The 27,604-nt window shown below is 45.4% G+C and overlaps 1 protein-coding gene across 1 annotated transcript in view; it reads left to right on the forward strand.

Moving 5' to 3' along the window:
• Positions 1–27,604, forward strand: part of MGAT5 (alpha-1,6-mannosylglycoprotein 6-beta-N-acetylglucosaminyltransferase) — a 221,001-nt gene that overhangs the window by 187,834 nt on the left and 5,563 nt on the right. The window contains exons 12-15 of the mRNA XM_040358088.1: positions 177–326; positions 14,416–14,562; positions 24,639–24,755; positions 26,967–27,041. Of these exons, the coding sequence (XP_040214022.1) occupies positions 177–326; positions 14,416–14,562; positions 24,639–24,755; positions 26,967–27,041 (489 nt within the window). The remainder of the gene's footprint in view (positions 1–176; positions 327–14,415; positions 14,563–24,638; positions 24,756–26,966; positions 27,042–27,604) is intronic.

Here is a 27,604-nt window from a genome sequence, read left to right on the forward strand (position 1 = left end):
TACTCCTCTGCATTCTTACCCATAATTCCTTGTTATATCACTGATGTAGTCACGATGCTGTCATGCAATTCTGGTGGTCCTTGGCTGCCATCTGGTGTGAGATTGTGGGGTCAAGTCTTTTTTATTTAATTAAATTTTTTTTTGTGCTCACTTAGTACCATCTTATATTTTTACAGGACAAGAACACTTATTTGGACATCATCCACACCTATATGGAGGTACATGGTACTGTACATGAGAAGGGAACGGTCCACATGCCCAATTATGTGAAGAATCACGGGATCTTGAGTGGACGAGACCTACAGTTCCTGCTCCGGGAAACTAAAGTGAGTTGTCTGTTTCCTCTGTGGTGGTTCATGGCAGCTAGGTGTACAGTTATTACAGAGGGATGGGTTTATTCCTGTAGTTGCAGTGTACATAATCATGGAAGTTGAATGCATAAAGTAATTTTATTTGGACCTTGTGCTAGCAAGTGTGATCCAAACTCGGTAGTACCATCTCTATTATGCAATTAGACATATGCTATTGTATTCATTACAGCAGGGCTCGACAAATCCTGGTCGCCAGGTCGCCATGGCGACTAGAAATAGGGTCCTGGCGACTTGGCTTGGAAGGGGGGGGGGGGGGATGTTTTTTTTCTTTTTGTGAGCTGGCGCCATCTCGTGGTGAGCCGTTGGTATTACACGTTATTACCACCAGATGTGTAAGCTGGCGCCATCTGGTGGTGGCCGTTTGTATTACAAGTTAAGCATTACAAGTTAAACAGCAATTCTAATGTAATTTTTCACTATTTTCACTGCCATCTTCTTCCCTCTAATTAGAACGAACCCCCAAACATTATATATATTTTTTATCCTAACACCCTAGAGAATAAAATGGCGATCGTTGCAATACTTTCTGTCACGCCGTATTTGCGCAGCGTATTTTGGGAAAAAATTACTTTTTTTAATTAAAAAATAAGACAACAGTAAAGTTATCCCCATTTTTTGTAATATTATGAAAGATAATGTTACGCCGAGTAAATTGATACCCAACATGTCACGCTTCAAAATTACGTCCGCTCGTGGAATGGCGACAAACTTTTACCCTTTAAAATCTCCATAGGCGTTGTTTAAAAAATTCTACAGGTTGCATGTTTTGAGTTAGAGGAGGACTAGGGCTAGAATTATTGCTCTCGCTCTACCAATCGCGGCGATACCTCACATGTGTGGTTTGAACACCGTTTACATATGTGTTCGCTTTTGCGCGCAAGCTCGTCGGGACGGGGTGCGTTTTCTGGCTCCTAACTTTTTTAGCTGGCTCCTAGATTCCAAGCAAATTTGTCAACCCTGCATTACAGACAAAAAGGCTTAAAGTGATATTAAATTCTTGTGTGTTTTACAAAAAAAAAAACATAATTGCTTGCTCTGTTATGGTGTTGCACAGAACCTGATGCTGAGTGCCCCCACAGTAAGAAGCTTGCTACGGGGGCACCTGAGCCGCTGCTCTGTGTCCATTCAAATACGGAGCCGCGGGCGGTCCCACCTTCCGCTCCCTCTCCCCATGGGTTCACTGGCTTTGACACCAGTGAGGGCCAATGGTGCCCACTGTTGTCTCAGCTAATCGGGAGGGAGAGTTTTGGGCAGCCAAGGTTCGAGATGGGAAGTATTTGGGGTGGCTGCTGCTCACAAAATCTTAAGATTTTAGAATGCATTAGGATATAAAAAAAGCAAAAAAAAATGCCTTTAGATTATCTTTTAAGCTGGCCATAGACGGATTGTTTTTCTTTCCTGCAACCACAAAGGGCACCAGATTTTGCACTCTCCCGTTTTTAGTACATCAACCTTTTTGTGTACTCCAGCTGCCTTTCCAAAATTTAGATTTGTAATAATGGTGACATAATCGCTGTGCTGTAACCGGAGCCAAGCTTTGGAAGGAAACCAGCAGACCTACAGGCTGTCTGCAGAAAGCTACAGGGGGGGCGGATATGAGACCAGTCATCCTGCACAAGCTAAGAGAGAAGCAGTGGCCAGTCTTCATTACAGTAAAGTGCAGGTTTGTTTCTAAATACTGCACAGATCTGAGAAAAAGGGACCCTTCATGGACCAATAACATATTCTTTGTAAGAACCAGCAGTGTTTTAGGGAAGAGGTATTTCATGCAAACCATGAGTTGGCTAACATTTTTAATATGAGCCAAAGTATTTGTTCATGGTTCCCTATGGCAGCAAGCAAAACATGAAAACTTCCCCTTTAGCATGCTAGATATTACAATAGTCTTATCAGAATAGGGGAACTGGATGGGTAACTAACACTCCCAGAGCTCACTGATTTGCCTAGCTTTGCATGTTCTAGAACATAATAATCAAATGGCTTTCAAACAAGTTGGGTTCAACTTTTGTGCTAAAAAGACGTCCACCAACATTTACTGGTAGAGAATCTATCACACCCATCTAAAACTTATGGGACAACTTTAACAGCAATTGTATCGGCACAGCAGCATTGACTGCAAGGAGGAGCAGCATTTGGGACCAGTTGGGTCTCCTCCATGGAATTGTGCTGAATAAGATGCTGATAGAAGAAGAGCAGAAGGGTGACCTCATGAGCCTTTTTGCTCCTTCACTTTCGAATCACAGGCTGGGATGAGGCGGTGACCTAGCTGTGTTCTTCAAGATGAATTCCCAGTATGGATATTTATACATTGGTCCAGCTTGGATTTTGGTAAAACCGCTTCATATATACCAATAAGCCATAACATTATGACCTCCCACCTAATATTAAAGCGGGGGTTCACCCAAAAAAAATGTTTTAAATTACATCTAGCAGAGCCAGCATACTAAGGACATTTCATTTCGGCAGGTACATTTTTTTTTTTTCTCCGTACATACCTTTATATTCTGTTTTTGTCCAGGGCTTCCGGGTTCCGATGACGCACAACGCGCGTCACCAGATGTCGGGAAACAGCCGAGCTGCGAGCCGGCACTATACGGCGCCTGCGCAGTCAGCTCTACACGGCGGACACAGGCGCCGTATAGTGCCGATCGCAGCTCGGCTATTTCCGGAAATCTGGTGACGCGCGTTGTGCGACAGGTCACCTGTTTCACAAGCCGTCAATCATCGAACGGAAGGATAGGAACGCCCAGTCCCGCAGTTATCGGAACCCTGAGGCAGGGATAGGAACGCCCAGTCCCGGAGTCATCAGAACGCGGAAGCCATGGAGAAAATCAGAATATCAAGGTATGTACGGAGAAAAAAAAAAATTACCTGCCGAAAGTAAATGTCCTTACTATGCTTAGTTTAATGTTAAAAATTTGTTTTTAGGGTGAACCTCCACTTTAAGTAGGTCCCACTTTTGCTGCTAAAACACTGACCCCATCGAGCTATGGACTCCACCAGACCTCTGAAGGTATGCTGTGGTATCTGGCACCAAGCTGTCAGTAGAAGTGCCTTTAAGTCCTGTAAGTTGTGAGGTGGGACCTTCATGGATCGGTAAATAGGTGGCACAGATGCTCACTGCCATCCACATGATGTAAAAGAAAACACGATTCATCAGACAAGGCCACCTTCCATTGCTCCATGGTCCAGTTCTGATGCTCGCCTGTCCAATTTTAGGTGATTTTGGCTGTGGATACGGGTCAGCATGGGCACCCTGACGGGTCTGCGACTATGTAACCTCATACACAACAAACTGCGATGCCCTGTGTGTTCTGACATCTTTTTATAAGAACCAACATTAATGTTTTCAGAAATGATCTACAGGCGCTCTTCAATTAGATGGGACTTTGCTCCCCATGGTAATCAGTGAGCCTTGGCTGCCCATGACCCTGACCCTGTTTACCAGTTTTCTTTCCTTGGGTGGCGTTTGGTTGATCCTGACCACTGCCGACCAGGACCATCCCACAAGAGCTGCAGTCCTCTAGTCATTACAATTTGGCACTTGCTTAAATCAATTTTTTTCAGCTTATCAACTTCTGGGACAATATGTTCACGTTCTGCCCAATATATCCTACCTACTTTCAGTGTAACAAGATAATCAAAGTGATTTACTATCGGTAGTTGATCATGTGTATGTATTTCAATAGATTTCAACTTTAATGGACTTCCTTCCCCATCAGTCTTATGTTTGATGCTTTCTGTTGTATGAATGTGATAGAAGCATTAGCTTGTATGTTTGTTTTTTTGTTTTTGTTTTTTGGGGGGGGGGGGGGGGGACAGGAAAAGACGTCAATAATTCAGTGTGCTTTGCGGAGCCTGGCTAAAAAGTGTTGGTTTCCTATAAATGAGCAAAAAAAATCTATGAACAGTGGGTGTTTGATAGGAGTTAGGCCAAGGGGTGCCCGACCTTTTTGAAGAGCGAGGGCCACATAAGCGACTTGGTAACTGGTCATGGGCCACAATAAGTGGAGCGGACGGAAGACAGATCTGTGTCCGCTCTGTATATGCAGAGCGGACACGGACACAACCCACTTTACTCTGTGGGCCCTCCCATCTGATCCAACCACATGGAAGGGGACGGATCCGCTTCTGTGTGTGTTTTTTTTTTTTTTTTTTTTTTGTGTGAATTTGGATTGGAGGTAGGTGGGTGTAAATGGACCCAAGTCCCTTGACATCTGCCGCTCCATAGAGATGAATGGAGGGTCTGTGTGGGTTGAATGTGAAATGGGCCTAAGGTTGCTTTCACACTGCTGTGCTGCGCTTTACCTGCACTGTAGGTGCAGCACACCTGTGGCTTTCCTGGGTTAGCTGCCCTTTGCCATCAAACTTTTTTTTAAATGTGTCCACATATGCAGCCATGTCCCCCCCCCCACATATGCAGCCATGTCCCCCCCCCACATATGCAGCCATGTCCCCCCCCCCCCCACATATGCAGCCATGTCTCCCCCCCCCCCCCCCCACATATGCAGCCATGTCTCCCCCCCCCCCCCCACATATGCAGCCATGTCCCCCGTACCTAAATGATGCCGCCGCGTTAATCACCGCGCGGGGAACAGATTACAGTCGGCTTTCGTTTGAATAAGCTGTTTTCCCTGGCGCGCTGTGTATAGACACTCCCCCCTTGCTCGCGATTAGACAGATCCATCCAATCCCGAGCAAGGGGGAGTGTCTATGCGCGCCGGGGAAAACAGCTATTCAAACGAAAGCTGACTGTAATGTGCGGTGATTAACGCGGCGGCTTTGCGATATACGGCGGCGGGGGGAGGGCTGGGTGGCAAGTATTCTGTTTAGGCATCGGGGGTATTTGCGGGAGTACGAGTACTCCCGCAAATACTCGGTATCGGTACCGATACTGGTATCGGGACAACCCTAACAGTTATAGTTAGTCAGGTTGAAAGTCTTCCAACAGTCTTCCATTCAGGTATCCCAGACTGTTGCTGTCCCAGATAGTATTTGGTATCAAAAAAGAGGAAAGAAAAGAAAGGCGCACCAGCCTAGTGTGTTACTGTTGTAACAATTTAATAGAATAAAAATGTAATAAAAAAACTACTCACAAAGAAAGCAACATAATAGGCTTATCGACAACGCTGTAGTGGATACCCCTCGGACCACACTCCAAATGGGGGGGGATGAAGGTGTGTCACTGCCGGCTGACGCGTTTCGATACTCCAAAGACCTCTTCAGAGCCCAGCAGTCGTGATGAAGAGGTCTTTGGAGCCTCCAAACGCGTCAGCCGGCAGTGACACACCTTCATCCCCCCCATTTGGAGTGTGGTCCGAGGGGTATCCGCTACAGCGTTGTCGATAAGCCTATTATGTTGCTTTCTTTGTGAGTAGTTTTTTTATTACATTTGTTTTCTATTAAATTGTTATAACGGTAACACACTAGGCTGGTGCGCCTTATTCTTTTCTTCCCTCTTTTTTGCTACCAGGATATTCCCCATCCATGAAGGGCAGCAAGGCCATGGTTACCGTTTTTGTCACTTTTTCCATTGAACATTGACTGCTGGACAATCCACTCGTGCGCAGGAGTATTTGTTTTCTGTGTTTTAAAGTATTTGGTATCACTCCGCTTGTGACGGGAGCCGGCGCTATACAGGAAGCATCCGCTAATGTGGCTCTGCAGCCGCTTCCTCTACCGCTGGCTTCATTCAGAACACTGATGCTCTGGGATGGCTGGTCGGCCACCTGCGATCTGGGCTTGCGAACCTGCTATCACAAAGCAGGAGGCCATGGGCCACTGGTTGGGCACCCCTGAGTTAGACGCTATAGGGGGAGATTTACTAAAACTGGAGAGTGCAAACTCTGGTGCAGCTCTGCATAGAAACAATCTGCTTCCAGGTTTTATTTTCCAGTTAGAAGCCGATTGGCTACTGTACACCGTTGCATCAGATTGCTCCAGTTTTAGTAAATCTCTTTTAGCGCCCAGAAGCGATTCAGTTCGCATGCGCCGCGCTTTATAAGTTTTTCATTCATTCCCCCTATGTGACAGCCTGTAAATGCCGTGTTTACAATATCTACATATTGGAAAGTCGGAGGTTGGCTTTCAGTTTAGATTGCGGTCAGGGTTTTGTGAAACGTGGCATTGATGTGGTTCACAATAATCTCTAAAGGCTCTGATGTGCAATATACGGTTTACAGGAGAGCAGATCGCGGTAACCAATAATAGCCTTGGTGTGTTCTGAGCATAATGCACCACTAATCCCCTCTATTTACTCCTCTAATGCCATATAGTGCTATGCAAGCAGATCACAACCGCCACTCCTCTCCAGACAAAATAATACTTTCCCTGTATCACTGAATGAGTAAATAGCACTGTATTGTGTGCGCATAATAACATTTGTTCCCTCAAGAGCTGGACAGAACATTAGACATATAAGCTTAAAGCAGTACAAGGGTATAATGATAGTTTTTAATACTCTATTGTATGCGAATATTGTTGCGTAAACTTGGAACACATAGATGCAGGGATGATGAATAGAAAGCCGGTGTTTCACATTTAACCATTTTCATGCTGTAGGACAGGGATATGCAATTAGCGGACCTCCAGATGTTGCAAAACTACAAGTCCCATCATGCCTCTGCCTCTAGGTGTCATGCTTGTGGCTGTCAGAGTCTTGCTATGCCTCATGGGACTTGTAGTTCTGCAACAGCTGGAGGTCTGCTAATTGAATATCCCTGCTGTAGGACATCCTGGGCTTTCAGTGGTGATATCTGAATGATGCCTGCAGTTCAGACGCTTGATCGTTCTTACCGGCGACTAGAGGCTTCCCCCGCCCTCTGGTGCTTCTCCAGGCTTTCCCGTGGGTTTGGGGACTCGGAGAATTAATCTGCCGGCGCCAAAATAAAGTCAGAAAACCAAGGGACAGATGGTCCCCGGCAATCTCTGACTCTTGGCGGGCCACGCGCAACGTTATGACGTCACGTCTGGGTGGTCAGAAGTAAAGAAAGCATCAGTTCGTAAGTTTATTATTTTTTTGATCTGATTCTTTCCAGCTTATAGCCCCCACATCGCTCCATAAAGAGGATCAAGGACTATTCTAATTACAAGGGATGTTTACATCCATTGAAATAGGAATAAGGGCCCTTTCACACATGCGGACCGTATGTCCTATGTCCGTTTTTCATCCATCCGTTTTTCATGCATCCGTTTTTCATCCATCCGTTTTTGGATGAAAAACGGACATATATCCCTATGGGATTGCAGATGAACATCCGCTGAGATCCGATCTCATCAGTCTCCGCTATGCTCCATTTCTGCCGACGGAGGAAAATCCTATTTTTTTTTCCATCCGGCTGCGGATTGGATGAACACTGACAGACGGTCCATGTTCATCCGATCCCCCCCCCATAGAGGAGAGCGGAGATCTGACAGGGCGGTCCCTGCAGTGTGCAGGGACCGCCCTGTTTGCTGCCTCAGCAGGGATCAACGGAGCGATCCCCGCTGAGCATGCGGATGTTAAAGGAACGGGTACTCGCGGGATCCGTACTTGTGGAAGGGCCCTAAGAGTGATCAATTTTTTATTTTTTTAAGGGGAAATGTGTGTAAAATAAATAATAAAAAAACGTATTAAAGTGCCCCTGTCACCGCAAACTTACACGCAGGAGACAACGCATACATAATTCGCGCCTGCATATGTAAAAAACTTTCAAACCAAACGTGAGGTATCACCGCGAACGTTGGCAGAGACAGAAAAAAAAGTGTATAGAAAAAGATTAAAAAATATATAAAAATGTCTAGGTCAAGGTTTTATCTGGGTCAGCCCCAGGGTTGGTGTTTGGGGTCAGTATTATTTTTTTTGGACAGGATTTTTGATGATTTTTTATATTGGGATCGACGTGTGTGTGTGTGTGTAGGTAGGAATAAAAAAACGAAGCAAAATGCACACTATTGTTTCTAGGCTGTACTACGGGTATAAACAACAACTAACATACACATATGTGGTATCGCTGCGATTGCCAGGAGTGCGAGAATTTATTTTGGGTTCTGTGGTTGTAGGTTATGGTAGTAGCAAGAAATATATACAGTTTTTTAAATTTAAAAAATACTATTTTGTGCCAAAATTTCCTTGGGCAATAAAAAATAAATAAAAAATCAGGCGCTATCCATAACCATTTACCACCAAATGAAAGCCCAATTTATCCTGAAAAATACGCGGATACACAAAGTAGTTGTAATATGTACAGCAGCCCTCAAATTCGACTCGCCTGCTCGCAATTTGCTGCAGGGCGAGTGAGGAGTTGGGGGTGGACCAGGCTGACCGTTTCCTGGCTGAAGCGATTGGCCATGAAACAGTCAGCTGGAGGACACAGAGGTGCCACATTTGTCTCTCGCTCGCGCGCTCTTTCTTTCTTTCTCTCTCTCTTTGTCCCGCTGTGTGTCACAGAGCTGCCTGGGTCTGTGTTCGGCGCGCGGTGTAACAAGGTCCCCGCCCCCTAGGCGGCTTGTGTGATAGTATCAGTGTTGTGCCTATAAAAAGGAGCTGTCTAGGGGGGCGGGACCTTGTTACACCACACCCTGAACACAGACCCTCTGTGTGTGTTACATCCAGGTGAGTCTGTATTGATAAGGCACAGAAAAGCTGGTTTAATGGGTCACTGTCAAGCTGCATTGATAGGGCACAGAGAGGCTGTGGGCTGCAATGATGGGCATAGTGAGGCTGAAAACATTGGCACCATAAAGCTACTGTGAGGCTGCATTTGATGGGTACCAATATGCTTTATGTTAATATTGTTGAAGTTTTTTTTTTTGTTTTTTTTTGGAACTTAATTCTGCTTTAAACATTTAACAGTGTAATTTTATGAGATAATTTACAAGGGCGGACTAAGGGGTGGGGCAGGGGAGAGGTTGGGTGGGGCAACTGGTGGCAAGTAACTCTTAAAGTGGAGGTTCACCCTAAAAAAAATTCTAACAATACATTGAGAAGACTGATTACACTGCGGGTATGCTGAGTTTTTTTTTTTTTTCTCTCGTACATACCTCGTTATCGCCGTTTCATCCCTCAGCTTCCGGTATGATTCTTGCGGGTCTGGGCGTTCCTAGTTGATTGACGTTCCGCCGACCGACGCATACTGCGCGTCACGACTTTCCGAAAGAAGCCGGACGTCGTTGCGCAGGCGCCGTATCGAGCCGACACGATACGGCGCCTACGCAGTGACGTTCGGCTTCTGTCGGAAAGTCGAGACGCGCAGGTCGGAGGAACGGAGGAACGTCTATCAACTAGGAACGCCCGGTCCAGCAGGAATCATACCGGGAAGCCGAGGGATGAAACGGCGATAACGAGGTATGTACGGAAAAAAAAAAAAACAGCATACCCGCAGTGTAATCAGTCTTCTCAATGTATTGTTAGAATTTTTTTTTAGGGTGAACCTCCACTTTAAGGGCTGGGTAGTGGCTCAGGACTTGAAATTTTGAGCCCTGTGTACAGTTTTACCAACACATGTCAAAGTTGCAAAATTTGGTATGAATTATTCTGTGCTTCGGCCTGAAGATTTTTTTTTTTTATCACCCCCTAGACCTGAAGGGGTTTATCTTTATTCATATGACCCCCCCACAATAAAAAATCCACTTAAGATAAAAATGTAAAATGCGCTTGTAAAATCACATCAGCTGGTCAGGTGTAAGAGGTATTCACAGATCTTTGACACTATAGTGTGTATGGATTGCATTTGGCTGCGTGCCCTGAGAAATGTCACCTGGGGGGGGGGGGGGGGGTGTCACATGCTTATGACATTAGTTTGCTTCAAGCAGAAAGTCTGGTCTAGCGCTCCTGTGATATAATGCCAGAAGCTTGTATACAGTTTACACAGAGGAGACAAAAGATAGTCTTGTCCTGGGGCAACGGTATTTATGTTGCCTGCTGGATGTATTTGTCATCAAGTATCGCCCTCTAGAGGCTGAAATCAGAGTATTGCAAGTGCTGGTGTATAAGAACTCTATTTTAAACCAAGTCCTTTAAAGCGCCTGTTCTTGGAGTGTACTGTACACAGAGCTGTGTTGGCCAATATTGACAGCAGCCTGTTTTCCTTTATTGTACAAATATTGTACATTCGGCATCCCTGAGCCACGTGGGAACATTCAGAAATGACAAAAATCTTTAGCGCTTAGTTTATAAATTCTTAAGTAATATGTGAATGTTTGTCATTCCATTGTGCAATCTATTAATGGCTTGTACAAGAATTGCTTTTACAGTTATGGAATGTGGATTAGAGAGTTTTGCCGCCATTTATTTTATCAGAAATCTTCCTATGAGATTATATATGCATTTTATTGTATTTGCTTCTCCCCTGGCAGCTGCATTAACCCCTTCAATACCGGGCCTATTCTGGCACTTCTCCCCTACATGTACAAATCATCATTCTTTTGCTTGAAAATTACGCAGAACCCCCAAACATTATATATGTTTTTTTATCAGACACCCTAGGGAATAAAACGACGGTCATTGCAACGTTTTATCTTGCACGGTATTTGCACAATAATTTTTCAAACAAATTTTTTTGGGGAAAAAAAATGTTTCATGAATTAAACAAATAACAAAACAGTAAAGTTAGCCCAATTTTTTTGTAAAATATGAAAGATGATGTTACACCGAGTAAATGGATGCCTAACATGTCACGCTTTAAAAATGTGCACACTCATGGAATGGCGCCAAACTTTGGTAAGGGGAGAATTATTTTTAAAGGTGACCTAAGCCGTTAATGTTTTTGCTTTCTTGCAACAGGTAGTCTTTTTTTCCATCCCTTCTGCCTGCTTCTATACTGCCATCTAGTGGCTGCTGCACCATGTAGTTTAAAATCAATCTTGCAGTTTGTAATGTCTGGGGGAAAAAAAAATACTTGTCCTATGTTATAAGCCTGTACCCACTCACATTTCTCGGGGCTGCGGATATTTTTTATTTAATTCCCTACAAAAAGCCATTAGGGTTAAAATGCTATAGTTATCCTGTTGGTGATTTTATATAGACTGATGTGGACTTCTAAAATGTCCCCCCTTTTACAGAGCATTCGGTAGGCACTTTGTTTTTTACTTTAAGTCCATTCAGCCATGTGGTTTTCTGGGACGGGCAGAACAAAGTGTGCGCTTCAGTGACTTTCTTTGCAGCAGAGTGTAAAGCGTCCCTTTCTATGAAATGTCATGTGATACTTGGAAAATATCCAGACTCGGAGCTGTGTGCTTGGAGTGGCACGCACTGACCTGGAGAGTCCTCCTCCTGCCTATGACCCTGCGTGACTCTGAAATTTCCAGTGTGCTGGCAGTAGGCAGACTTTTATGCCTTCCAACTTTGAGATAAAAAAATGGACTCCTTTTAAGCACCCTACATTTTTTTAAGGCAATGTCACGCCCTTGCCAGACTTTCATGCGTCAGTGCTTTCATATTGGCGGCTCTGCAAGAGATGGTCGGGCTTGCTACCAGACACTGTATAGTATTCCCTTTTTTTTATTTATCGTTTTTGTGTGCGTTTTTTTTTTTTTTTCAGGGTGCTTTTGTTAAAACCTTTTTAATTTTGACCCAGCCATGTAGAATAGTGGTTGAACGTTCAGTTCAATTTATTTTTTTGTCAATTTAAGATATAAAAATGGTTTGGATTGCCCACAAGGAAAGATGAGAATGCTTTCAAAATAATTGCCCCTCCCTATTGTGGTGTTTTTTTTTTTTTTTTTTTTTTAATCCTTTGGTTTTAATGGTAAAGGAGAGATTAAGAGTAATTTTAACCCCAGATCTCTCCATAAAGAGGACCCGACATCCTTATTTCTATTACAATGGATGTTTACAATTCTTGTAATAAAAATAAGTGATAAAAATAATAGAGACTGTAAGGCCCCTTTCACACGGGGCGGATCAGTAATGATCCGCCCCGTGCACCTCCACTTGCTCAGCGGGGATCGCTCTGTTGATCCCCGCTGAGCCGGTGGATGACAGGGCGGTCCCCGCACACTGTGCAGGGACTGCCCTGTCTTTTCTCCGCTCCCCCCTATGGGGGGATCGGATGAACACTGACCGTCTGTCCGTGTTCACCCGATCCGCCAGACGAATGATAAAGTAGGTTTTTCCTCCGTCACACTTTGGCGGGTCGGATGTCAGCGGGCATGTCACAGCTGACATCCGCGGCTCCATCGAGGAGCACGGAGTGCCCGTAAAGGTCCGCAAAAAAAAAAACTGACAGGCGGACATGTACGGACGCTCAATGTGAAAGAGCCCTAACCGAACTCCAAATGGGACAGGGGTTAACGCTGTTTAAGATATTCCATTCCCAACCCAAGACAGCTATCGACACTCCACAATCTGGCGAACACGACCCATACGAATTCCCCCAGTAATGAGACACAGCTCTGTTTGAGGTTCAAAACGAATAGACCCTTTATTGAGAAAATCGGGCCGGTAAAGCGCCTCGGCAGGGGCTTTGCGGTGGTTTTAACCCTTTCTTGGCCACTAGCGAGGGTGAAAGCGACACGCTAGCGGCCAAATAGCGCTGCGAAATTGGCGGTAGAGCGCCGCTAAAAATTGCGGCAATTTACCGCCGACGCCACCCCTGTGTGAAAGGGGCCCAAGTCTGTTGTCCTCACATGTTGCACGCATGCAGTATGAATGAGCCATAAAGGAAAGGTAATAGTGTGAAGGAAATACTATTTCCCGCTGTTAATCAAGACTGCAATGTGTGTGTGTGTGTGTGTGTATATATATATATATATATATATATATATATATATATATATATATATATATATATACATACATACATACATACATACATACATACATACATACATACATACATACATACATACATACATACATACATACATACATACATACATACATACATACACATATACACTGCAGCTTTGAAGTGGTTTACCGGGATTATGGCTAATGATATCGGCTATAACTCCCCCAGTATTGTGTGTTTTTTGTTTGTTTTTTTTTCAGATATCGGCTGGCTTTTCTCATGAAAGTGTTCCGAGCGGCTCATGAGCCACTGGAACACTTTCAGAAGAGGTAGGAGGGGACAGGTCGTTTCCGCCCATGAAACAATCGATGGTGCAGCCGGCTGGTCTCAGACGATCAAAGAGTAGATGGTCTTTGATCCCCTCTGTGGCCTTCGAAGCCTGGAGTGATTTCATGACGTCCCTTTCGGTCCAGTACATTTTTTAAATTTTTTTTATTTTTTTATCTTTTTCTTTTAAAGGTAAAGGAGATTTGAGGTCTTTTTGCCTGCAGATCTCTCCAAAAAGACGACCTGCCATCCTTGTTTTTTTTACAAGGGATGTTTACATTTCTTATAATGGTAAAAAAAATTAACAAAGAAAAAAAATGAAAGGGACAGTGTAAAAATAAACTTGACAAAGTGATTGTAAATACTGTGCAACAAAATTTGCAATGATCGCCATTTTATTCCCTTGGGTCTCTGCTTAAAAAAAAAAAAGTAAAGTATGTTTGAGTGTTATATGTACTTTTCTAGCAAAAAAATCCAGATTTAAACTTGTAAACAAAAAATGCCAGAGCTTGGTCTTAAAATGGTTAAAGTGATTGTAAAGTCTTTGTTATTTTAATATATAAAAAAGTCATACGTGCCTGCTCTTGCAGTGCTTTTGCACAGGGCAGCCTTGATCCTCTTCTCGGGTCCCTGGCTGGAGCTCCTGGCCCCTCACTCCCTTGCTATGGTGCCCCCACCTGCAGATCCCATTCAGACATTGAGTTGCGTCTAGGCCCTGCCCTCTCTCTCCTCATTGACTGAGTTTGACACCAGTGGGAGCCAATGGTGCCATTGCTGTGTCTCAGCCAATCAGGAGGGAGAGTCCTGGATGACCGAGGCATTCATGGACATTGCTGGATTGAGAGGGCTCGGGTAGGAGTTAGGGGGGCTGAGGGGAGCTGCTGCATATAGGCTTTTATCTATAGAATGCATCAATATTAAGAAAAACTGCTTCTACAACTACTTTAAATGGCTTCAGCATTGCTGTCCAGATCTTTATAAGTAATCGGACTACTTTTTTGTTTCAGCTCTTCGTTGGCCTCGGATTCCCTTACGAAGGACCAGCTCCATTGGAAGCCATTGCAAACGGCTGTGCTTTCTTAAACCCCAAATTTAGTCCACCAAAAAGTAGTAGAAATACTGATTTCTTCAAAGGGAAACCAACTCTAAGAGAGGTGAGTTATTCAGTGTTGTGTGGTGCGATTTTCTCAATCCAGGGCATTTCACCAGTGGCTTGAGATTTATATTGGGACATCGAAGACCTTAAAGCAGTGATCATCAACCCTGTCCTCAGGGCCCACTAACAGGCCAGGTTTGCAAGATAACTGAAATACATCACAGGTGATATCATTTGCTGCTCAGTGATTGCAGTATTCTAGTCTGCATTTCCCCCAAGGTAATACATAAAACCTGGCCTGTAAGTGGGCCCTGAGGACAGGGTTAATGACCACTGCCTTAAAGCATACTTCTACTGATGCAGTCAAATATAAGAATACCCCCCATAATATGTGTTCCCATTCATATAGCATGCCTAAAAAATGCTTTTAAGAATTTTACCTTTTTGGATGTTTCTCATGAGGAGGTTAATAGGCTGACTGCAAGATTTTTTAACAATGTCAGGGTGAGCCTGTCCCAGGTCTGCCTCTTGAACATACAATGCAAGAACCCCAGCCTTCTGCGTCTTTAACCCTTTGTTAGGACAGACAGCGTTCAAATCCTAGTTACAATTGAAATGAAGATCTGCCTGCACAATACAGACCGGGTTATTTATGGCAAACCCAGCAGCCCAGCCCCCTCATAAACAAAGAGAAATGGGTAGTATTTTTCCTTGGTGGTGGGTCCAGAATAAAGGATCTAAAAAACTTAAAGCTGAACTCCACCCTAAAGTGAAACTCGCGCTGATTGGAACCCCCCCCCCCCCTCCGGTGTCACATTTGACACCTTTCAGGGGGGTGCAGATACCTGTATTTGCACCCACTTCCGGCCCAGCATTCACGGGCAAAAGACAGGCATTGCATCACATCCCGTCACCCCCCGTTGTGTGCTGGGAACACTCGGCTCCCAGCACACAGCGGGAGCCAATCGGCGGGCGCGACTCGCTCATGCGCCGTAGGGAATCGGGCAGTGAAGCCGGAGCCCTTCACTTCCTGATTCCCTCACAGTGGATGGCGGGGGGGGGGCAGCAGAGTGACGAGCGATCGCTCGTCCTCTGCTGCGGACGGCGCTGGACTCCAGGACAGGTAAGTGTCCTAATATTAAAAGTCAGCAGCTGCAGTATTTGTAGCTGCTGGCTTTTAATATATTTTTTTGGCCGCACATCCGCTTTAAGCTGCAATTTTTAAAAATGTTTAAGTTTTGCTATGTGAATGGCAACATTTTTACAGGAAGACAGATATGTTGTAGACGTTATCCCAGTTTGGTTACAAAAGTGAAAATACAAAGATTCTGGTGCGGAACCAAAAAATGGTCCTGCACAACTTTGGTCCGGATGCAAATTCAGCCATACAATCTGTATGGCTGAATTTGCATTGCATAGACCTTGCATGTGATTTGCACAGCCATGCGATGTCGCACAGCGCACCAATGTGAACCAAGCCTAAAGGGCAGCCATTTTGGAACTGAACCAAGCTTTCTGAAAAAGCTACCCATCTGTTTATTAAGAACTGGTAAAATCACTGCCACAGCAAACCAAATTACCCTGGCTAATGGCTTGTACACAGAATCAGATTTTCCGACGGGAATTGTGTGTTGACAGCCTGTTGGCTGAAAATCAAACCGTTTGTACGCTCCATCGGACACTTGATGGATTTTCCGTGGACAAATGTTGGATGGCAGGCTTTAACATTTTCCGCGGACAACGGTCTGTTGTCAGATTTTCCGATCGTGTGTACACAAGTCCGATAGACAAAAGTCCAAAGTACAAACACGCATGCTCACCAAACAAGACATTAGCAGAAGGTGCCCAAAGGGTGGCGCTTAAGAGCTGAAAAAACACGTATTGTCTAGTACGTCACTACGTTCATGTTTGTTGACCATTCTTTGCCGTTTGTATGCAGGACAAATTCCTGGCCGACGCCCTTCGGCAAAAGCCAGACGCTTTGCGGAAAATCCGAGAGTATGTACGAGGGGTTTCATTCACACACATTTGAAAAATTGAATGTGAAAATTCATGCGTAAGCTACATAGGTCACGTCATGGCATCCCCAATCTAGAATTTGGATGAAAAGCTATTAATTGGGCTTTGAGGGCACACAGTACAATTTGGTATAGAAAACTAAAGATTTATTGAATATTAGGGTTGTCCCGATACCACTTTTCCCGAGGCGTCTTTCAGGACAGCACCTTGAGATATCATGATCCTCCCACTCCATCAGGAAACACCTTCTTTCATCCTTTTAAAAAGGAGGCCCCTCCTTGCACTCCTCAGTTTTTGTGTTTCCTCCTCCGGAGGGAGCATCTTCTTGGGAAGGGTCTGATGTCTCAGGTGCTGCCTGAAAAAAACGGACCTTTCCTCTTACCTTTTTTTTCAGGGACCGTCCGCTCTCCCGTACCACCCGAGCGGCGGTGATGGTAGTCGGGCTCCTCTCTCTCCCGGTGTTCAGTGGAACCAGCCTTCGGCGATCGTGAGGTGCCTCGTTTTTTTGCGGGGCGTCGCCATTTTGGCGTAGCCTGGTCGCCGGAGAGGCGCGTCATTTCCGGCGCACCAGGAGGAGGGGTAGGGCGGACGCTGGAGCCTACTTCCGCTTCCTGGTCCGGCGCAGCGGCGCTATTGGAGTCCGGGAAGCGCCGTGGATGCCACAGAGAACGCCGATTCCTGCGATGGAGACTGCAGATGCATCAGCGGTGGAGACAGGCACGGGCACCAGCAGGACCTCGGCGGGAAGCAGCAACGTAAGTCTGTTTTTCCCCAGGGGTGAGGGTTCTCTCCTTTTTGGGATTTCTCTCTCGGTCTCTTCACTTTTTCCCTCCAGTGGCATGGGGGCCTGTCAGGGCACGGGTGGACACCTTTTGTTCCTAAGTGCACCTAGGTGAGGGGGGGTCATGTTTGTTTATTGAGACCGGGTCTCATGCTGGATCCCCCTATATTTTTTTTCTTCTCTCCCTGTTCCTTTTTTTTTTTTAGGTCAAACCTGAAAAAAAAAGAGATGTCCTTCTTGTAAGGAGAAAATGGGGGAAAGTTGGAAGAAGCCATGGTGTAAGGCATGTATAGCAGCCTTAGTACAGAAGGAGTCAGCCTCAGTCAGAGAGGAATTGATGGCTTCTGTCAAAGATGAGCTTTTAGCCACTTTTCAGACTATGAGAGAGTCATTAGCTCCTGTCACCATTTCTCAGCCCTCCACATCAGTCTTCTCAGGAGACAGGGTGGGCCCCTAGGCCCTCTGATAACGAGGGGTCCAGGGAGAGTCAGCCTCAGGCCCCCTCTAGTGAGGACTCAGAAAATGAGGAAGAAATAGAGTCTCCCTCAAAATTTAAACTGTCCCTGGAGGATGTGGATGGCCTCCTCAGGGCTATTTATGCCACTTTAGGTCTCAGTGAGGAAAAGAGGGACTTAAGCCTGCACGATCGCATGTATGCCGGTCTCTGCGAGCCCAAGGGGCGTACATTTCCAGTTCACCCGGTCATCTCCGAAACAATCTTGCGGGAATGGCAGGATCCAGAAAAGAAACCATTTTTTTCAAAATCCCACAAAAGGAGGTTTCCCTTTGGAGAAGATCCATCAGTCGTGTGGAACAAAAGTCCTAAACTCGACGCAGCTTTTTCCCAGGTGTCTAGGTCCACAGATTTATCCTTTGAGGATATGGGGATCCTGAAGGACCCGATGGATAAGCGAATGGATCTTCTCCTTAAAAAAGCCTGGCAGTCTATTATGGTTAACCTCAAGCCTGCCATGGCTACCACCTGTGTGGCACGCAACTTAGAGTTCTGGTTAGACAAACTCAAAGCTCATATTGAGGCAGACTCCCCAAAACAGGACATTTTGGACTCTTTTTCTACCATTTCTGCAGCCGTAGCCTATATGGCAGATGCCTCGGCCGAGGCGATAAAAATGTCCGCTAGATCCGCTGCTTTAGCCAACTCAGCCAGAAGGGCTTTATGGCTCAAGACCTGGCCTGGTGACACAGCCTCCAAAAGCAAGCTGTGTGGAATCCCGTTCTCTGGGGATCTTCTCTTCGGCCCTGAACTGGATAGTATCCTGGACAGGACGGCCGACAAGAAAAAGGCCTTCCCGGTCAAAAATAAGAACCCCCCTCCCAAGCGTTTTTTTCGGACCTTTAAGCAGCAGGATAAGGGGAAAAGACCACAAGGTAAAAGGAACTGGGCAGCGCAGAAAGGTAAAGGAAAGGGAGTCCTTTTTCCATCCTCCTGCGCCGGCCAACAAGCCGCAATGACTCGACCCTGAGGGTAGGCGGGAGGTTACAGGGGTTCCTTCCGCAGTGGTCAGCTGTATCAAACAACCAGTACATACTGACCACTCTAGCTCAGGGTTACGCTATAGAATTCTCAGAAACCCCGCCAAAGAGATTTCTGGTCACCCAGGCCCCAAGGGATCCAGTGAAGTACATTGCACTAAAGTCCTCGTTGTTGGAACTTCAACAGCAGGGGGTATTGGTCAGGGTTCCCCTAGTAGAACAGGGCAGAGGGTTCTATTCCCATGTATTCCTAGTAAGGAAACCTACGGGGAAGTTCAGGCTGATATTAAACTTAAAGCCCTTAAACAAATGTGTCCTGTACAGGAGATTCAAAATGGATTCAATATTCTCAATCCGGAATCTACTGACACCAGATTGCTACATGGCGTCGATAGACCTGAGGGATGCGTACCTTCACGTACCTATCTCCCCTCAGTCCCAGACGTTTCTCAGACTGGCGGTAGAGATGGGGGGTCAAGTTCAGCACTTCCAGTACAGGGCCCTCCCCTTCGGGCTGTCATCATCACCTCGGATCTTTACGAAGGTGCTGGCCGAAGCCTTAGCCCCGCTACGGCTACAAGGAATAGCAGTCATCCCTTACTTGGACGACCTCCTCTTCTTTGCCCCCTCAGAGGAAAAATTGTTGAGGGATCTTTCTCTGGCGCGAACCCATTTGGAATCCCTAGGATGGATTTTAAACCTTCAAAAATCCGCCCTGGTTCCTTCTCAAAAGATTCGTTTTTTGGGATACCGGGTGGATTCGCGGAACCAGAGAATTTTTCTCCCCCCAGAAAAAGCATCCAAGGTCTTGGACACTGTTCGGTTGCTTCAGTCCCATCAGTCTTTGACGGTCAGGCAGGTAATGGCATCCCTAGGAATCTTGACCTCCACCATGCCGGCGGTCCAATGGGCGAGGTTACATTTCAGGCCCCTGCAGGCTTTTCTTTTAAAGACATGGGATCGGAAAACCAGTTCTCTGGACACCCGGGTAAAAATTCCGGCCCGGGTAGTAAGATCCCTTTACTGGTGGGAAAACCAGCGAGTGCTTGCAGAGGGTCTGGAGTGGTCCTTCCCCGTGGGACTAAGGCTCACCACGGATGCCAGCGCCTGGGGATGGGGAGCGCACCTAGAGGAGAAATTTTCACAGGGGAGGTGGTCAAGGGAGGAAGCCCTGCGTTCCTCAAATTGGAGGGAACTAAAGACGGTGGCCCTGGCACTAGTGGAGTTTGCTCCACGTCTCAGAGGCCATCATGTTCAGGTCCTATCGGACAACGCTACAACAGTAGCATATTTGAACAGGCAGGGGGGTACAAGAAGCCCTTCGCCTCTGTCCCTGGCCACAGAGATTCTCTCCTGGGTAGAGAGCAATTTACTCTCCTTGTCAGCCCTACACCTAAAGGGGTCCCTCAATACGGTGGCGGATTTCTTAAGCAGACACCAGATTCGGGAGTCAGAGTGGTCCCTGAATGCGGAGGTCTTCTCAGAGATCACCAGCAGGTGGGGTCTCCCAGAGGTAGACTTATTTGCCTCGAGGGAGAACTCCCAGGTAGGGAAATACTTTTCGCTGAGTCGGGGGGATGGGTCCCTAGGGGTAGACGCTCTGTCGCATCCCTGGGATTTCCGCCTCTGCTTTGCCTTTCCCCCGTTTCAGCTGATTCCCCTAGTTCTGAGGAAAGTTCAGAGAGAAAGTGTGCCAGTCATTCTCATCGCCCCATTCTGGCCCAAGAGGGCATGGTTTGCAACGCTCCTAGCCTTGTCAACCAGGCCTTACTGGCACCTGCCCCTCAGGCAGGACCTCCTAGTTCAGGGTCCAATTTCTCACCCAGATGTGGCACGGCTGTCCTTGACCGCGTGGCTTCTGAAAGGGAAATTCTGAGTGGAAAGGGGTTCTCCGACCGCTTGGTTTCCACCTTACTCAACAGCAGGAAGAAAGTAACCCGAGCCATTTACACCAAGGTTTGGAAAGTTTTTTCCTCTTGGTGTAGCTCTTCGAGTCAGGACCCTAGGGAACTAAAATCTATCCTGGAATTTTTACAGGAGGGGGCTGATAAGGGCTTGGCTGTTAGCACCCTTAAGGTACAGGTATCCGCACTTTCAGTTTTTTTTTGGAAAGATCTGTAGCCATAGAACCATTGGTGGTGAGATTTTTTAGATCTCTTTTGAGGTCTAGACCACCAAGGTTAAAGGGTTTCCCGAAGTGGGAACTCTCAGTGGTCTTGAGATCTTTGGCAAGCAAGCCTTTTGAACCCTTAGGGGAAGCTTCAGTTAGGAACCTTACCTTTAAAACTTTATTTTTAATCGCTATTACCTCAGCACGTAGGATCAGCGAGTTGCAGGCCCTGTCAGTGAAGGAGCCTTATTTATGTATATTCTCAGATAGGGTAGTGCTTAAAACTGACCCTAAATTTTTGCCCAAAGTGGCTTCTAACAGTAATCGTGTACAGGACATTGTACTTCCCACTTTTTGTTCTAACCCTTCGGGTGAAAAAGAGTTATTTTTTCATATGTTGGATGTCAAACGGGTCTTGTTGTATTATTTAGAAATAACAAACCTGTTTAGACGCTTGGATTCTTTATTTGTCCTTTTTGGGGGTAACAAAAGGGGTCAGCAGGCATCTAGGGGAACACTAGCTAGATGGCTGAAGCTGGCTATCAGGGAGGCTTATTTACAGTCAGGCCTGACTCCGCCAGAAGGTATCCGTGCCCATTCGACCAGAGCTCTCGCAACTTCCTGGGCAGAAAGAGCTGGTGCCACGCCGGAGCAAATCTGCAGGGCAGCGACGTGGTCAAGTTTCCACACGTTCGTGCGACACTATAGGTTGGACCTCGCCTCAGCTAGTGATCAGGCTTTTGGCAGGAAGGTCCTACAAGCTGTCGTCCCGCCCTAAGGTAGTAAGTCTCTGTGGTCCTCAAGGTGCTGTCCTGAAAGACGCCTCGGGAAAATGCAAGTTAGGCTTACCGGTAACTTGTTTTCCAGAAGTCTTTCAGGACAGCAACGACCCGCCCTATTTTGTTTGTGATGTACTATGCTGTGACTAACATATATGCTTGTGTGTTCCAGCCGGGGCCGGAGGTTTTCTCTATAACAACTGAGGAGTGCAAGGAGGGGCCTCCTTTTTAAAAGGATGAAAGAAGGTGTTTCCTGATGGAGTGGGAGGATCATGATATCTCAAGGTGCTGTCCTGAAAGACTTCTGGAAAACAAGTTACCGGTAAGCCTAACTTGCATTTTTTAGGACCGAGTACAAGTACCGATACTTTTTTTCAAGTAGTCGCCGATACCGAATACCGATACTTTTTTTAAATGTGTCCCCAAATGCAGCCATGTCCCCCCCATATGCAGCCATGTCCACCACATATGCAGCCATGTCCCTCTAGCCATGTCCCTCACATATGCAGCCATGTCCCTCACATATGCAGCCATGTCCCTCTAGCCATGTCCCTCACATATGCAGCCATGTGCCTCTAGCCATGTCCCTCACATATGCAGCAATGTCCCTCTAGCCATGTCCCTCACATATGCAGCAATGTCCCTCTAGCCATGTCCCTCACATATGCAGCCATGTCCCTCTAGCCATGTCCCTCACATATGCAGCCATGTCCCTCTAGCCATGTCCCTCACATATGCAGCCATGTCCCTCTAGCCATGTCCCTCACATATGCAGCCATGTCCCTCACATATGCAGCAATGTCCCTCTAGCCATGTCCCTCACATATGCAGCAATGTCCCTCTAGCCATGTCCCTCGATGCGGCGGCGGAAAGGGGGGGGAAAGTATTCTATTTAGGTATCGGGGGTATTTGCGCGAGTACGAGTACTCCCGCAAATACTCGGTATCGGTACCGATACCGATACTGGTATCGGTATCTGGACAACCCTATTGAATATGAAATATCATAAAATCAAACAGACGTAAAAACAAATTTAGGTCAGTGACTAATACTACAAGGGTAGTGACAACAATATACAATCTTATTATATACAAGCTTTATCTGACAAGCACAGTTACAAGTATAATGTTGAGTTGTGTATCCCATGTGGTATTTCCGGAGGTTTAATGGAGGCCTTGCTCTACATGTTACGCGCGTTAGCGCTTCCTCAGGAGCATAAGATATTGCATAAAGTAAGTCGCATTGGGGGTAGACAAGCGACAATGGTGTCCTAACCCCACAGTGGCTGAGTGGACAGAGTCTGTCAATCCAGCCTAACGTGGGGATAATATCAAAAAACACATAAAGAAATGTAAGAAAGGGTGATCAGACAGTCAGGTGCTGGTAAGCGCTGAAGGCGTCATCGTTTTACTGGGGACACGCGTGGATTTAGGTGCGGTCTAGGCTACAGGATTCTGTTCTGGCAGCATCATATAATATCCTCTGGCACTTATACCTAGGATCCAAAGACTGCCTTATTGGATGTTTTCATCTACCCTACTTAGCCTAGCACATTGAGCACTGAAATACCGCACGTGCAGATCCCCATATCCGAACTTAAGTGCTTACCAGCACCTGACTGTCTGATCACCCTTTCTTACATTTCTTTATGTGTTTTTTGATATTATCCCCACGTTAGGCTGGATTGACAGACTCTGTCCACTCAGCCACTGTGGGGTTAGGACACCATTGTCGCTTGTCTACCCCCAATGCGACTTACTTTATGCAATATCTTATGCTCCTGAGGAAGCGCTAACGCGCGTAACATGTAGAGCAAGGCCTCCATTAAACCTCCGGAAATACCACATGGGATACACAACTCAACATTATACTTGTAACTGTGCTTGTCAGATAAAGCTTGTATATAATAAGATTGTATATTGTTGTCACTACCCTTGTAGTATTAGTCACTGACCTAAATTTGTTTTTACGTCTGTTTGATTTTATGATATTTCATATTCAATAAATCTTTAGTTTTCTATACCAAATTGTACTGTGTGCCCTCAAAGCCCAATCAATAGCTTTTCATCCAAATTCTCGATATATCGGGGCGTTGGCACATTCTATACAAGTGCATTCGCAGTATCACCACGCGACATATGCACATTAAAATAGGCTTTTTCTTTTTGCAAAATATCCCCAATCTAGAACTGGCCTTGCGCAGCAAGGAGCACATGGAAGGGCGATGAACATCAAAAAATCAACAAACAAAATTTCCTTCCACTATGACCAAATGAGTGTTGTGGACACCCCTCCAAACTGAGTTCAGGTTTTTCCAATGAGGGGTACTGTTAATACTGCAGCATTCAAAGATATTTTGCGCATTTCCAACTTGGAAGGATCTTTTTTTATTTAGATTTTTCCCTATTCCAGTATATCTATGCACAAAGCCACAGTACCTCACTTCCTGTACTGAGCTCATCAAAACTTCCTGTTTTGAATTGGGAGACTTCCTTTCACGGTCCTGTACTGAAACCCATCAACTGGATTCGGGCTAGGGAGATTTTCCCTAACTTCCTGTAATGAACACCATTAAATGAATAGAACAGAAAGCGAGAAAAATCTAATTTCCTGTCTATTGAATGGTGTTCATTACAGGAAGTTGGGGAAAATCTCCCTATTCCTTATCCAGTTGATTGGTTTCAGTACAGGACCATGAAAGGAAGTCTCCCCCATTCAGTATCTACGTGATTGCATTTAAAACAGAAAGCGAGGGGGGAAAAAAATCTCCTAACTTCCTGACACCCTTTGGATGGAAAGTGAGGACTCTCCTCACAAATGGGGACACGGGAAGCAATTTAAACCCTGGTTCTAACTCCGCCCCAATTTCTCCAAAGCTAGAAAATTTAAATGTTCTTTTTGGATCCTAACCTTCAGACATGCTTTATCTTATGTAAAACCTTTTCTTCCAGCTCACATCCCAGCACCCATACGCCGAAGTGTACATCGGGAAGCCTCACGTCTGGACGGTTGACATCAACAATCCAGAAGAGGTGGAGAAGGCGGTGAAGGCCATACTGAGTCAAAAGGTGCTCCATACTTTCTGATGCTGATATTTTTGTTGGTCGTTCCTGTCTATGTGCACCAATATGTGTTCAGTGTTCGTTGTAATGTCATCTGAAACTTGTCCGTCCCACTGGCCCCACCCACTTTTCTGTACCTTTTGCTTTATCCACTTCAGCCCCAGAAGCAAATACCCACCTCTTGGCCAGGCCATTTTGTACGGCACTGCGTTACTTTAACTGACAATTGTGTGGTCCTGTGATGCTGTACCCAAATTAAATGTGTCCTTTTTTTTTTCTGCAGCAAATAGAGCTATTTTTGGTGTTGTTTTTTTTCTTGCTATAAACAAAGATTGACCAATTTCTCATCAGTTTAGGCCAATATATATTCTGCTACATATTTTTGGTAAAAAAACATTAAGCGTATATTGATTGGTTTGCGCAAAAGTTAGTGTCTACAAATTTATGGGATGAGTTTTTTTTTTTTACTAGTAATGGCGGTGATCATCGATTTTTAGCGGGGCTGCAACATTGCAGTGGACAGATAGGATCCCTATCTTAATTTTTTTTTAAACTTTTGTTAACCAGTGACATTATTAGTGATCAGTGCCAAAAATATGCACTGACATTGTACTAATGACACTGGCAGGGAAGGGGTTAATATCAGGGACGATCACTGTTCCCTAAGGGCCAGTTCACACCAGATGCAGTTCCGTTCAGTTCTGTGTGCTTTTTTCCTGCATTAAAAATGCATGCACAGTGTTTTCCATGTATTCCAATGGCTCCAGTTCACACCATACAGTCAGTTTCCGGTGCCGAAACTGCATGGTGTGAACTGGAGCCATTGGAATACATGGAAAACACTGTGCATGCATTTTGTGCAGAAAAAAAGCACAGAACTGCGTCCGGTGTAAACTAGCACTAGATGTGTTTACTAACTGTATGGGCTGCTTGGGACAACACACACATCCGTCTTTCTGCATGGCAGGAAGACAGGATCTCTCTGTGATTCCCGACAGAACCCCGTTCTGTCACTGCAGGAAACGGCCACGCCAACTTTGCTCTGAATAAGCAGTGACAGATTTATATTAAAGTGGATGTAAACCCCTCTCATCCTTTCTAAACTACTGCCATAGTGCTGATCTAGAAGGATATAGATGCCTCCTGCATGTATCCTTGCCTGTCAAATGTCTCCCCTCTGTCTGTTATGAGACCTGAAAAACTGCAGATTCTGTGGGTGGACTTGTTTCTGAAGCTCGGTGGGTGGAGTCGTGATGTCAGACTCCCCGCCCTCCTTTACACTCCCCTTGTCAACATGCATTTTCTCTTGTGTATTCCTTACACTGAATTCTGCTATGATCACTAACATCCAGTCAAAATCCAGAAAAGTAACCACATGACTTCAGCAAAGGAGTGGGGGTGGGAATTAAAAAATAAGACTCCAGGCTAGTAAATGAGATATGTAAATAACCCGTCACTCACAGCAAGGGGGCGGAACGGACTAAGGTTTTTCTTTGTTAGTCTGTTTTATTTCACTGAATAATAAGAGGATTGCTCAGAGCTGGATTAACTCTTTGTGGCATGACTCGGCACAGATGATAGGAAATCTTTTACTCTACATTGTGACAGCAAAAAATAAATAAAAAAAATTCGGGTTTACATCCACTTTAAGCAAAGCTAGTCATATGTGAAAAAAAAATCTAATTTAGTTATGTTACAAAAAAAAAAAATCTATTTATCCCAGCAGAACTAGGATATATCAGTCATAGTGTTAAAATAACTTTCTGGAAATTGCTATATTAGGATGCTACAATGGCGAATCATTAGGAAAGGAGAGGTCAGTCCTGACTGCAAAGTCTTGTTGAACTCGACTACACTGATCTTTTTTCTGTTGATCACCTGCAATGAATGTAGAATCTGTTTTTGACATTTTATAATTGTCATGTTTTTATAAACCCCGCAGGGATTAAGAAAACATTTTATAGGTATTTAAGATGTTCATGCCAGCATTGTGCTTGTGCCAAGTAGATGGCCCACCCCATGGAATACTTGGTAAATATCGGCTTTTATGTAGGGATAAGTCCTTTTAATAAAGCTGAACACTCAATAAAATGATCAGGTTCCACTCTGTTGGCACAAGAGAGTTGACTCTTGTACTTAAATATTAATCTGGTATCACTTGAGCTGCTGATTGTTCCTTGAAGTGAGAAATGGTAATATGGCTTTTGCTCTTCACAGAATGAACCTTACCTGCCCTACGAATTCACACGTGAGGGCATGCTGCAGCGGGTGAACGCCTTCATTGAGAAACAGGTAAGCGCAATGATCCTGCCTGGAAAAGTTAAATGGCAGGCTGAGGGCTTGGGTCAGTCAGGTTCAGCATGGGTATGTCCGTTTTAGACCCCTTTCACACTGGGGCGCTTTGCAGGTGCTATAAGGCGAAAAATAGCGCTCACAAAGTGCCCTGAAACAGCCGCTGCTCTCTCTCCAGTGTGAAAGCCCAGAGGGACGGTAAAAAAAGTCCTTGGAGCAGTGTGTTTACTGCTCCTGTCCATTGAAATGAATGGGCACCGTGGCTATACCACCGGCAAAGCGCTTCTGCAGCATCTCTTTGCAGGTGGTTTTAACCCTTTTTCGTCCGGTAGCAGGGGTTAAAAGCGCTCCGCTAACTGCTGAAAACCCCTGCAAAAACAGCGTTCAGGCCCTGCTAAAAATAGCTGTGCTTTACCACCGACGCACCCACCACCCCAGTGTGAAAGAGGCCTTGGCGCTAAGGTGTACTTAATATACTGAGACTTTTATTATACACTATTGCACAGGTTTGTTTTTGCACAAAATAAAATATTTTAACTATTATGGATGTTCTGTGCTTGGGG

Source organism: Rana temporaria, chromosome 6, assembly GCF_905171775.1.
Source record: "Rana temporaria chromosome 6, aRanTem1.1, whole genome shotgun sequence".
In the NCBI taxonomy this organism is placed as follows: domain Eukaryota; kingdom Metazoa; phylum Chordata; class Amphibia; order Anura; family Ranidae; genus Rana; species Rana temporaria.